The sequence below is a fragment of the Gymnoscopelus microlampas genome, assembly GCF_963454915.1.
Source record: "Gymnoscopelus microlampas genome assembly, chromosome: 13".
NCBI classification, from domain to species: domain Eukaryota; kingdom Metazoa; phylum Chordata; class Actinopteri; order Myctophiformes; family Myctophidae; genus Gymnoscopelus; species Gymnoscopelus microlampas.
The window spans coordinates 7,374,210-7,386,624 of NC_139950.1; the positions used below are offsets into that span (position 1 = coordinate 7,374,210).

Consider the following 12,415-nt stretch of genomic DNA (forward strand, 5'->3'; position numbering starts at 1 on the left):
AACTAAAGTTTTCAAAAAATTGGAGTGGAGTAAAAGTACAATATTTGCCTCTGAGGTGTAGTGGAGTAGAAGTAAAAGTTCTGAAAATTGAAAATAATCCAGTAAAGTAAAAATTCCTAAAATGGGTACTTGAGTAATAATAATAATAATAATAATACATTTTATTTGTAACGCACTTTATATTTTAAACAAATCTCAAAGTGCTACAGGTTTAAAAACAAAAAAAGAAGAAAGAAGAAGACAACAATGATAAAAGACAGTGAAATGAATAAACTTCAAATCAAGTCATCAAAACACAGTAGAAGTTTAAAAAGAATAAAACAACTACATCTCTATCTAGGCAAATGCCTTGTTAAAAAGGAAGGTTTTTAGGCCCCTTTTAAAAGTGTCAATGGACTGTGGTGCTCTCAGATGGTCTGGGAGAGCATTCCACAGTCGAGGAGCTGCTGAGTACAGTTCTTGAGTACATGTACTTAGTTACTTTACACCACTGCAGCCAAATGTCCCGTCTGTCAGCTTCCACTTTAACTACAAATGAATGAATAAATAAATGCAATCACTGTGAAAACATATCTTAAAGCTTGTCATTTTGCCATTTGTCATATGATTACATATAGAAATGCGGGTTTGTTAGTTTGTATTTTGACCTGGGTAGCCTATCTGTGTATTGTGTCTGTATGTTGTTTTTACCACTGCACAAATTAAGTTATGAAAGGAAAATAGTAATTAAAAGTAAAACAAACAAAAAAGGTTTCTCACACACAAGTACAGTTTTCAGGGGGGGGGGGGGGGGGGGGGGTCTTAAGAATGGAAAAATGAAAACATAATTTCAGTGGGTCGCATAGCCATATGCTTAATTTATTTATTGTTTAAGTGATGTACAGCCATAAATAACCTAATGATCTTATAGTTTACTGCACTATACACACTCTTTTTTACATACAGAGTAATAGGCCGGTGCTCTATATATTAACAAATATAACATTCCATTCCTAATTAGTCATTCTGGGCATTATCAGCGCAGACCATTAGCAGCTTCAAAAAGCCTCATGTTTTTTTCCACCATACAAAATTATTCGTTCAAAACATACAATAGGAATACGAAAAAGCAGTAAATACAACATTTACAGTCATCAGCAGAACAGAATATTCCATCTTACATCCTAGTTGCCGGTATTCACATATAGCTCTCTTCCACTAGAACAGCTTCATACAATATGTACATAAATTGACAGCTTGAACACTAACGGTTAATATGCAAAGGTACACGGAAGGTTAACTTCTCACAGACACGATTGCATTGCAGAATGGTACCAGGGGAAAGTAGTGCAAGACAGGTTTTTCTTTTATATTCACAAGCATTTCCTATATTATGGGTGTGTGTGTGTATTTGGGGCATGTGGTACTGGTATGTGTGTACTGGTATGTGGGTGAAGGCATGCATTACTCCTTTAATTTTTGCTCCAGCTCAGAAAACACCTTTGCACTGATTTCATCCAATTCATCTTCCACCTGGAGGAAAAGAAAGACAATCAAATGAAGGTGTGGCTATTCTTGCCCCCCATATACAATTGCAAAAATCTGCAATAGGTAGGTAGAATGAAAAATAATATTGCAGAAAGAGAACATTTTTTATTCCATTTTATTCTTATCTCATGACTTGAGCAACATTATATATTCCTTGTTATCTTTAACCCTTTAAGACCGGGAACGCATCTGTGTATCCACTTAAACCATTATTTTATACTTTGGCTATTCAAAAATAGCAGATATACAAGCTCACAGCGCGGCACCAAGTGTCGCGCTGTGAGCTTGTAGATCTGCTATTTTTTAAATTTTGGCGGTGCCTGGAACAAAATATTTTACAAATGTTCGCTTTAAAGAATATATATTCAAAGATTTGTACAACTTTTCACGTTTTCTCCAAAAATAGCAGATCTACAAGCTCATAGAGCGGCAAAGATATCTGCTATTTTTTGAATAGCCCAAAGAAATGGTCTTATGGGTTAATAAGACTTTGGTGTGGACATAAAGAGTGTTGATATGTCGTTAATAATCACCTGTTCCACGTCGTCTACCTCTGGGATGTAAAACTGGAGCATGTTCTGAATGCCGCCCTTCAGTGTCACGGTGGAGCTGGGACAGCCGGTGCAGGAGCCCACCAGCTTCAACTTGACGGTGCCGTCCTCAAAGCCCTTGAAGATGACATCGCCACCGTCCTCTTGCACTGTAGGTCTGGAGGGGAACGTTCACCGGGAAAGAGCAGAGAGAAAGAAAGGGGTGGAGTAAGTCAGAATGCTACGGTTAAATTATGCTAACTCAGTGGTTCTCAAACGTTTTCGTGCAGGACCCCCAAATTGATATGTATTTGGCCGCGGACCCCCATCTGAAAAGGTTTTGTGCCAGGGACCCCCCAGAAGAGAAGATTTGTGTTTTAAAAAATCAATATTTTTCAATTATCTTCAAAAATAGATGATGTACAAGCTCGCAGCGTGGCACGAAGTGACGCTCTGTGAGCTTGTATATCTGCTATCTTTAGAATAGCCAACGTATAAATGGATAAAGTGGTTAAAATGATTATGACGCTATATTAACTACTTTTGCAGGGGCCCACTGGAACCCCACCCCAGGACCCCTGGGGGTCCCCGGATCCCAATTTGAGAACCAATGTGCTAACCAACCTGATCTGTCTGACTTCTTATTTCCTGACATAAAATAAGGGTGTTTTCACAACAAGGGACCCAGGCCAGAATCCAAGTGTAGTATATAGATCATCTCATAATCAGTTAATTTTAGTGTGAACACTGTGTACTGTACCCAGTGTCCACTTGAAAAGGTGGTCTTGAGTATGTTTCATAAGTACCAGGGTGCAGTTTGCATCAGGTGTGAAAACAACACAATTGTACTTGGGTGCAGAACAACATTACTAATGTAAAAGCTGAGCAGTGGGAGAGTGGGGAGGGCGGACACTTAATACTCAGGCACAGAACAAATGAGTCATACCCAATATGAAAACACCCTACAAGATTAGTATCATGCCAATAGATTTTTGTTTGCATTATGGTAATATGTGTTCCATGACTGCTAAGTTAGTCCATGTGCAAGGCTAGCTCTTTGTGTTTCTATTCACTTGAGCCATATTTGTAAGAGAAGTGACAATTGGCTTTTGGTTTGCAATAGTGATACGTTTTTGATTCTCAAATAGCCATGGGCTTGTCAAGTAATTAAAGGTTCAGTCAGGGTGCTGAGGCAGATGGAGTCAACTATTAATAAGTTTGAATCTTATTGCACGATCTCAAGGGAGAAGTACATCAGACACACACTGTAGTTCTCTGACCAAAGCCGAGAAGACAGAATGTCCTGATATATTATAATGGTTAGATGCACCCAGAAAGACAAACATGTTTATGCAACTGCCACTGGTTGATGCCAACTATGTCAGATTTACCACTGTGTGTGTGTGTGTGTGTGTGTGTGTGTGTGTGTGTGTGTGTGTGTGTGTGTGTGTGTGTGTGTGTGTGTGTGGGACATAACTCGGGCACCATACGACCGCTGATGAACCGCATACATGCTGTGGGAATACGGTCAGACCAGCAGTTGTCTAGAAGCGACAATCCACGTTTGTCTGTCTGTGGGTCTGAAGAGGACTTGCTGAAACTCAATAGGTGTCCGTGTCTGTGTGCCATGTGCCATAGGGCTGTGAATCTTCTGCTATCTTATGATTCGATTTGATTGAGATTCTTAGGGTCAAGATTCGATAAAAAATTGAAAAAATATGTAATACCAGAGAAGGCTTTTTGTAAAAATTCTTGGCTTTTGTGGTATCTTGGATTAATTGTAGTTCTATTTGATGCAGAAACACGACATCATTTCCTTGATGGAAGTAACATTAACGAGCGTCAACGAGCGTCAGCTGGACAGTGACACACACACCTCCCCTGTGCTGAAGTGATTATGGTAAGCTTACATAACACTTACATATCACACATACACCATAGAGTAAGAACTCCTGTGACTTCTACCAGCAAAATATATATATATATTTATATATGCTTATTTAAAAAAAAAAGAAAAATCATTTTTTGGAAATTTGGAATTGTTGGAATTGAAATAATAAGAATCGCGATTTTTACATGTATAGTTATCTTCCAACACCCTTACTGTGTCATATCAGACTGTAAAAAAAAATCCAACAGAAATACATGTATTCAATTCAGTCTGACCAGAAGTAAGGAAAAGAATATCCCAACTGGCCATAAAAAGGAATGACCAGAGGGGGGATAAATGTGTACCTGATTCTTGTATCCAGAAGTTCCTTGATCATAGATACAATTTCATCATCATCTTCAGAATGACCTGCAGTGTACAATTGAGACAACATGCAATAATGAGATGTCTATTAACAGGATGGGCAAATAAGGTACATGTCCAGTAGAGGGCTGCAACAGGACTGGGTTCCAGGGCTCTAGATGCGTGTTTCACAGAGAAGCTTGGTAGGTGTGTTTCATACTCACTGCTTTCATGGTGCACCACCCCTGTTGTTATAGGGTCTCCGCTCTCAAAGAACTTGGCAATGGCCTCCACAGCATTACGTTTAATGTCTGTCCATTCCACATCCTCATCTGCCTAAAATGTATTAAAACATAAAAGCAATGTTGAACTTTGAACTATGGGGTGTATAGAATGAAGAATCAATGAGGTTTTATTTGTCACTGACTTAAACAAGTACAAGCAGCAAAATGTTTTTGGGACTTGTTCTGCTAAATATATAGCTACCTAAGAATGATATGTCCAAATATTGTCCATCTTTATCTGTTGCTTCTGGGCTCTATGAATCAATAACTGGAAGTAGCAATTAGATTTGCTCAGTATATACAGCAAAATACTTCTGAAAATCACACTTTTAGCACATAATGTAAACAAACGCCAACAAACAGATTTCTTTTTTAACCACTTTATTTAGCTGTACATCAAATAGCTGATCTACAAACTGCCAAATGTCTATCTGTTTTTGCAGAACGTTACTTTGTGTATTTTCGCCTATGACATACAGTACAATGAGTTCTTACAATCCGGTTCCTCGATCCCAGAAAGCAACACATTAAGACGAGCAACAATATTTTGACTCATATCATGGCTAGGCAGAAGTTCAAAATCGCTTTGAATATTTGGACAGATATGTTGCATATGAAATGAATCATGCAGGTATGCTGTATCAGCACATGCTACAAACATACCTTGGTGACTGTTATAAAGTCTGGGCCAAAGAAGACACTTTTTACTCCCTCAATTTCAAAGAGGTCCCTGTGGGTGCAAAATGATAGTTATCATATATTATTCAACATAAGTCAAAACATTCCATGACCATGCTAGAGGATCATACCACCATCATACATCACTGACCTTTCACAACTTCAATATATCATGCATGAAGATATACAATTTGTCCGTTAATGGTTTTATATGTGTGCTTACCTGAATAACTTAGTCAATGCTGGGAAACCAGCATAGTGTGGTTATTAATTTACTTTGCAAATCAGGCTTTTCAAATAAAAAACGCATTTAAAACATGATTAATAATAAACAAACGACAAAATTAACTGTGCAATGATATTTAGGGTGTTGGATTACCTACGTATATATCAAGCAAGTTTGTGTCTCTGAAAGTGTGAATGTAACACACAGAACCATCTAGCAAACCACAGTATGCTTTGGAAATCATTACTAAACACCTAAAGTATACCATGAGTTGTAGTCAATGGGCAAACATGCTAGACCATTGACCAATGGTATGGTCCTATAATTCCGTGTTAATTTTGTTTATGCAGAAATGTACTGTGTACAGATATTTGTTACAAAAGTGAATTAGAAAATCATTCATAGACACCATAAATATGACATACTGTACAGTACTATCACTTACACACAATCATTACCATTATACACTCTTCAACCACCATGCCTCATTATCTCAGGCAGTATTCAAATTGAGTTGTGAAACATTCAAATGAAACGTCAAAAGCCATAGCACCTGGCTAATGATGAACATTCTGCAGTCTTCGGAGAAGGAAAGTCCAGGGTCCCAGTTCCTAAGACGGGTTTGCCAGGGAGAAACTTCAAGCTGCTAGGGTTTGGCGTATCCTGTGTCTGAATGGACAAGTGTCGCCCTGAAACATTATTTGAACAAACAGGTATTTGTAAATGTTTCGTTTGTTTGTTTCTGGCCCAAATGTTCATTGTTATAGCATGAAGGTATTTTCAGAATGAAAGTAACGGAGGCCAAAAACTGAACATTAGACTGAACATATTAAGACTCATCAGGCTTTCTCACATGTGAAGTTTGTAGCTCCTGTCACATGTAGAAGTTGATCTTTTGTACCAGCACACTGCGTGTGGTATTGGTTTCTTGATTTGCCTGCAAACCTTATAGCATCATGGGGATATAAGACATGTCAATTAGCTCAGTGTATGAGTATGTTTAAATAGAGTATCATAAAATAGAATAGTATAAGGGAATATCGTATAAAATAAAATAAAATATGATGGCTATCAGTGGTGGAAAAAGTACTCAAATGTTGTACTCAAGCAAAAGTATCAACACTGCGATGTAGAAACACTCTGATACAAGTAAAAGTCCAGTAATCAGAATTTACTTGAGTAAAAGTGCAAAAGCATTGGCATCAAAATATACTTAAAGTACCAAAAGTAAAAGCACTCATTATGCAGAATGTTCTGTTTCAAAAGTTATTATGTCTAAAATGTCTAAAAAACTTTTAAAAATAGCAGATCTACAAGCTCAAGCAAATAAATATAGAGCTGAACTGGTTAATGTATGTTTTGTAACAATCAAAATCTAGAAAGTAACTAATTGTCGTGGAGTAATACGTACAATATTTGCCTCTGATATTTAGTGGAGTAGAAATAAAAGTATGGAAAATCCGAATTACTCCAGTAACGTAAAAGTACCTGACAATTGTACCTGATTACAGTACTTGAGTACATGTACTTAGTTACTTTACACCACTGATGGCTATTGGCTATAAAATAACAACATGAGTGAACATAACATTTAACCTAACCCTCACGCTAGCTTGAAACATTAGCCTATAGCTCTGATGATGATGATAACTGTGGCTATTATAGTTAACACTATACACAATGGAACGGCTTGTTATTGAGTATAAGAACTCAGAGCTAGTTAAATGAGGTGCAAATGTAACGTAGTGTTGAAATAACAACCTAAATTGCGCAGGACTTGTTGACCGTAGTATCTGATGAAGAGCCAATCTCATGTGCGCCGCCATTTTGTTTGTTTTGGAGACGAGGACCCCATGTGGGTAGACACGGCATTATCCTGATGTGATTACATTTTATTTACAATAATTAATTATAGTTTAGAAGACATGTTTTTGAGAGAAATTATTGAAGTGAAAATGTCAAGAGTTAAGAAGTGTAATATATTTTTTAATAATGAATATATTTCCAGTGGTGGTGGAAAGTAACTAAGTACATGCTCAAGTAAGTACAGTTTTGAGGTACTTTTACATTACTGGAGTATTTCCAGATATCAATACTTTTACTTCTACTCAACTAAATCAGTGGCAAATATTGTAGGCCCTACTTTTACTCCACTGCAATTATTTGAAAACGTAGTTACTCTGTAGATTTTGATTATTATTACAAAACATACATTAACCACTTCAGACCTATTTAAACTTTGGCTATTTGCAAAAGATTTTTTTTTTTAAGAAAACATTATTTTTTTTTGCACATTATGATAACTTTTGAAATGTGACATTGTGCATAATGAGTACTTTTACTTTTTGTAAGTATATTTTGATGCCAATACTTTTGTACTTTACTGAAGTACATTTTGAATACCGGACTTTCACTTGTAACAGAGTATTTCTATATTGTGATATTGATACTTTTAATTAAGTAAAACATTTGAGTACCTTTTCCACCACTGAATTATAGTTTAGATGTGGATCAAATTAATTTGAGTTGCATAGTTGAGTTTGCAAAGTAGTATTGATTCATGTGGGGAAAGTCAAGTGTTTTAGCAGCAAGCAGAAACACAGCACAGGTAGAGAAATTAAAAATAAAATAGACATATATAGAGTCTCACAATCTGCACTTGGTCTGACTCAGAATAAGTGAAATATAAGTATAAATAATGTACACTCTATCACCAGTGTATATTAGCTATGCATGAATATTTATCTATCGCCAAGCCAATTAATATAGTATGAATGGATCATGTACAGACTATAACAGTAAATATGAGACTATATGTAGAGTGCAGGGCCAGATCCTGTGTCCCCCACCTACAAAATGCCTTGTTGCCTCCTCTGACCAAAGGTGCGATCAAAGGTGTGACCAAAGGTCAGAGGAGAATGGCCAAACTGGTTTGAGCTGACAGAATGGTTACAAGGTATGCAGATTGCAGAAGAGCATCCCTGAAAGCACAACACATTAAACCTTTCTGTGATCCCTCCAAAGTTCAAGTTAAGGGTAAGAATGCTTTCCCAAAATAACCCAAAACCCAAAATGGGGTTGCAACCCTATATTTGTGAAACACTGCTGCAGTCTGCACCCACAAAGGACTGTACTACAAGTTACTTTGTGTTGTTCTCTGACTGAAACCGCTCCTTATTCCCGCAAGCACATCATAGAGGGGATAATAGGGCTTTATTATGATGATGATCATCCTCCTCCTCATCCTCCACTGATACCTTTGTCCCCTTTAACTTCAACTGTGGAGCTAGCCTTCCCAGCAGGACTTGGCACGTGGACTTAGCCTGGTTCCAGACGAATCTGCCTTTGCAAAATTGCATCGCACTTTAGCCCTCGGCAGATTAGGTCTGGCCCCCCTCAATAGAGATTCCATTTCTCTCCCTAGGAAGTCGTGAGGGACCATACAGGGCCCAGTATCCAAATGTGGGCGGGCTTATCACCTTATTTGGAGCAATGACGTACAAGGGAGCACTGCTCTGATTCGTTCGTACAAGGAAGCACTGCTCTGATTGGTGTAGGTCTAACCAATAGAGTCCGTTTGGATCTTTTTGTAACCGCCCCTTGGAAAAAAAATCTATCGTTGATAGGGACCAGACTAATATCCACGCAGTGTGTCGTGTGATATTGTCTGGCCACGCGAGGCTAACGTGGACTGGCAACCTGATATTCAAATAAGGGACACCATTCCGCATTCCGGGCATCCCTTATTTCCAAGAAAAACAAGGGCTGTCAAGTGTCAAAGCGACCTCAGCCGTGCTGCAGGCTGATCACCTCCCTGCCACACTCCATTGATGCAGTCATTTGTGTAAAAGAAGAGCATTGAGTGCATAATGAATGAACATACTTTTCACAAGGTTGATATTTTGGTATTATAAATACAATCTTTCAATATTTTTGAGATACTGGATATAGGCTGGATATAGGAGATACAGGTTTGACATATTTCACTTTGTGTAATTATGTATTATATTTAAATAGCAGATAAACGCACGTACCATGATCAAGTGATTTCCAGTTAATTACTCTCTAGACACAAGTGAAAGTGAATGTTTGCAGATGTCTGCCAGACTTCCCCCGTTCCAAACATTTCCTTCTGGCGTGATGGTTTCTTGGTCCGTGGTGGTACTGCAGGCTCCACTTGCGGCTTGCTTGAATGGCGCTCCTAAAGGCCTCACTGTGGATTTGTTGGGCTTCTTCCTCACGGAAGACACACACAGGCTGGGGCGCTAACCCATACTGCTCCCGGATGAATATTTATCTATCGCCAAGCCAATTAATATGAATGGATCATGTACAGACTATAACAGTAAATATGAAACTATGTAGAGTGCAGGGCCAGATCCTGTGTCCCCCAAGTAAAAAATGCCTACAATGCCCTGTTGATGCCAGAGGTCAGAGGGGAATGGCCAAACTGGTTTGAGCTGACAGAATGGTTACAACCAAGGTATGCAGAAGAGCATCCCTGAAAGCACAATATATCAAATCTTGACTGTCTGTGATCCCTCCAAAGTTCAAGTCACTTAAGGGTAAGAATGCTTTCCAAAATAACCCTAACCCAAAATGGGGTTGCGACCCTATATTTGTGAAACACTGCTGTAGTCTGCACCCACAAAGGACTGTACAACAAGTTAATTTGTTTTGTTCTGTGACTTATTCCCGCAAGCTCCTTATTCCCGCAAGCACATCATAATAGGGGATAATAGGGCTTTATTATGATTATGATCATCTTCCTCCTCATCCTCCACTGGGACCTCTGTCCCATTTAACCCCAACTGTGGAGCTAGCCTTCATTGCCAGCTTGTTCAGTTTGTTGGCATCCCTTGTGTTGACGTATTCATTATTAATTTATTTATTTGTTATAATTTCACCTCCCAGTCCCATTTTAGAGACCTCACTTCCGTCCCTTGTGTGTTTCCCGCCTGATTGTCTACCCCTTCCAATTGCTTTCAGCTGTCCCTCATTATCCCCAGTGCATTTCTGTCAGGGCCAGTTCTTCTCCCTACCCGTTACAGCCTTTTCCCTCATATCTAGTTCTCCTGGTGTCTTTGATTGTTTGTTTACTTGGACCTCGCCTTTGTCTTCTCCTTTCCAGATTTGTTTGACTGACTCCCTTTGTACAGAACCTTTGCCAGTGAAGACTGTTTTTTTAAAATCAAGATTTCTGTCTATGAGTCATCCATTTATTTATTTATTTTACCAGCCACTACAGTACAAACCGGGCTAAGACTATGAACTCAGCCGACAGCTCTGTGTTTCAGGCCCTGTGGTGAATGACGTTCTTTGAGACATGCTGAACCCGTTTGTCTTTGTGGCATCAGTGCAGCCCTCTCCCAGCTATTTGTTCCTGCCTCTTATCGTTCCAAGGCCATATATTTGTTTCACACCCCCTGTTTCTCCTCTCATGTGTACACCCGCCTCCTGGTCTCCTGCGTCCGCTCCCTGTGCCCCATCGCCCCTGGCCTGACATCTCCTCGGACTGCGCCACATCGTTACCCCCCTCTGAAGATGACACCACCATTCTGACGATGGTGAACAGACTAATGGTTCACTTCTTTCCTCTGCCTACGTTTACCTCCACCAAAGAGAGGGCGGAGTCCCAGGGAATGTGGTGTCAGACCAGAGGCCACAGTTAATTTCCTAGTTCTCGAGTGCTCTGTTCTCTTCTCGGCACCACATGTCAGTGTGAGCCTCTCCTCCAGGTACCACACCTGTCCCCCTCAAACGGAGCTGGTCTATGCTGCCTTGTCAACCAGAATCTGGACACCTGGAGCAAACACCTATAATCTGGGTAGAGTACAAACACGTCACCTTGCCTAGCTCTACTAGTCTCTCTCTCTTTCAGTGCACCTACCAGCCGCCTAAACAGGAGATGGAGGTCACCATCCCCTTTTCCTAAGGTTTTCTTTTTCCGGGCCCATCAGAAGCTTGGCCGCTTACAAAAGGATGCTGGCGTGCCGTAACTCCCACCTACCGGCCTGGTCAGAGAGATTGGCCGTCAACCCAAGACCTCCTCCCCCTGTGTGTGGAATCCTGCAAGCTGGCTCCCTGGTTTGTGGCGCCTGTTGCAGTCTCTAAGGTGATTCATCTGGTGGCCATGTGACTCAGACTCCCCAGATCCATGAGGATTCACCTCACGTTCCAAACCTGTGAGGGAGAGTCCCTTGGTTCCTGCCTCTAGGCCCCTGGTGGTTCATCATCTGGGACCATTATTTTGACATACTCACCGCCTTGGATGCTCCACTTCCTGACTGTGTGTGTTTCCCACCTGTGTTATTGTCTACCCCACCCCGATTAGTGTCACCTGTCCCTCATTATCCTTCCCTTCCTAGTCTGTGTTCCCTTCTAGTCCCAGTTCATCTTTGTGTGCAGTGTATGCATTCCAGCCTTTTTCCATATATCTTCTTATGGTGTGTTTGATCTCTGCTTACTTACCTGGACCTTGTTATCCTAGGTCTTCTACTAGCCAGATTTGTTGACTGAGTCCCTGTGTACCTTAACAAGTAAAAAAGGATTTCTGTCGCTGAGTCGTGTGTGATTGAGTTCTCTTACCAGTTACTTTACCCTTCCGTTACACTAAAAAGATAAATCACAAATAAATAGGGGTTACATTATACCTACAGTTATAGGTAAATTAAATTAGATTTTTTTTAAATGAACTGCTATTCTGCCACTCTCTTTTGTTACCATTTCAGTTTTCCAAACCTCGCTCACTGCCACACATAAACTATTTAGCTCAAACCCAAACTAAGCATAAATATACATCCACATTTTTGTTTGCCAAAATTCCCACTGTCAAAACAAGTGATGTGGCGCAAAGAATGCAACCGTGGACTTAAGATGCTTTAGAGTCAATCTGTGGAGCATTAAACAAACAGTGAGTCAATAAGAAAGAGGGTCC

At 39.7% G+C, this 12,415-nt stretch overlaps 2 protein-coding genes across 2 annotated transcripts in view; one reads left to right on the forward strand and one right to left on the reverse strand.

Annotated features, from left to right (window-relative positions):
* The window catches only part of LOC311058421 (histone H3.2), a gene marked incomplete at its 3' end in the record, with an annotated part of 204,516 nt that overhangs the window by 148,723 nt on the left and 43,378 nt on the right, over nt 1-12,415 (forward strand). The window lies entirely within an intron of this gene.
* Nucleotides 828-7,309, reverse strand: LOC311058486 (NFU1 iron-sulfur cluster scaffold homolog, mitochondrial). The gene is made up of 8 exons (XM_084075946.1): nt 7,240-7,309; nt 6,332-6,423; nt 6,032-6,167; nt 5,238-5,304; nt 4,515-4,626; nt 4,293-4,356; nt 2,061-2,235; nt 828-1,512 (listed from the first exon to the last, which is right to left on the reverse strand). Exons 1-8 carry the CDS (start codon nt 7,302-7,304, stop codon nt 1,444-1,446), a joined length of 780 nt encoding a protein of 259 aa, XP_083932072.1. The 5' UTR covers nt 7,305-7,309; the 3' UTR covers nt 828-1,443.

Bases quoted from the DNA above. Each gene is read 5' to 3' on its own strand.
- LOC311058486 (XM_084075946.1), bottom strand. From the start codon at position 7,304: ATGGCGGCGCACATGAGATTGGCTCTTCATCAGATACTACGGTCAACA. The intron at 6,424-7,239 runs GTTGTTATTTCA...TGATGCTATAAG, and splicing joins ACAAGTCCTGCGCAATTTAG to GTTTGCAGGCAAATCAAGAA. The intron at 4,627-5,237 runs GTATGTTTGTAG...AATACATTTTAG, and splicing joins ACTTTATAACAGTCACCAAG to GCAGATGAGGATGTGGAATG.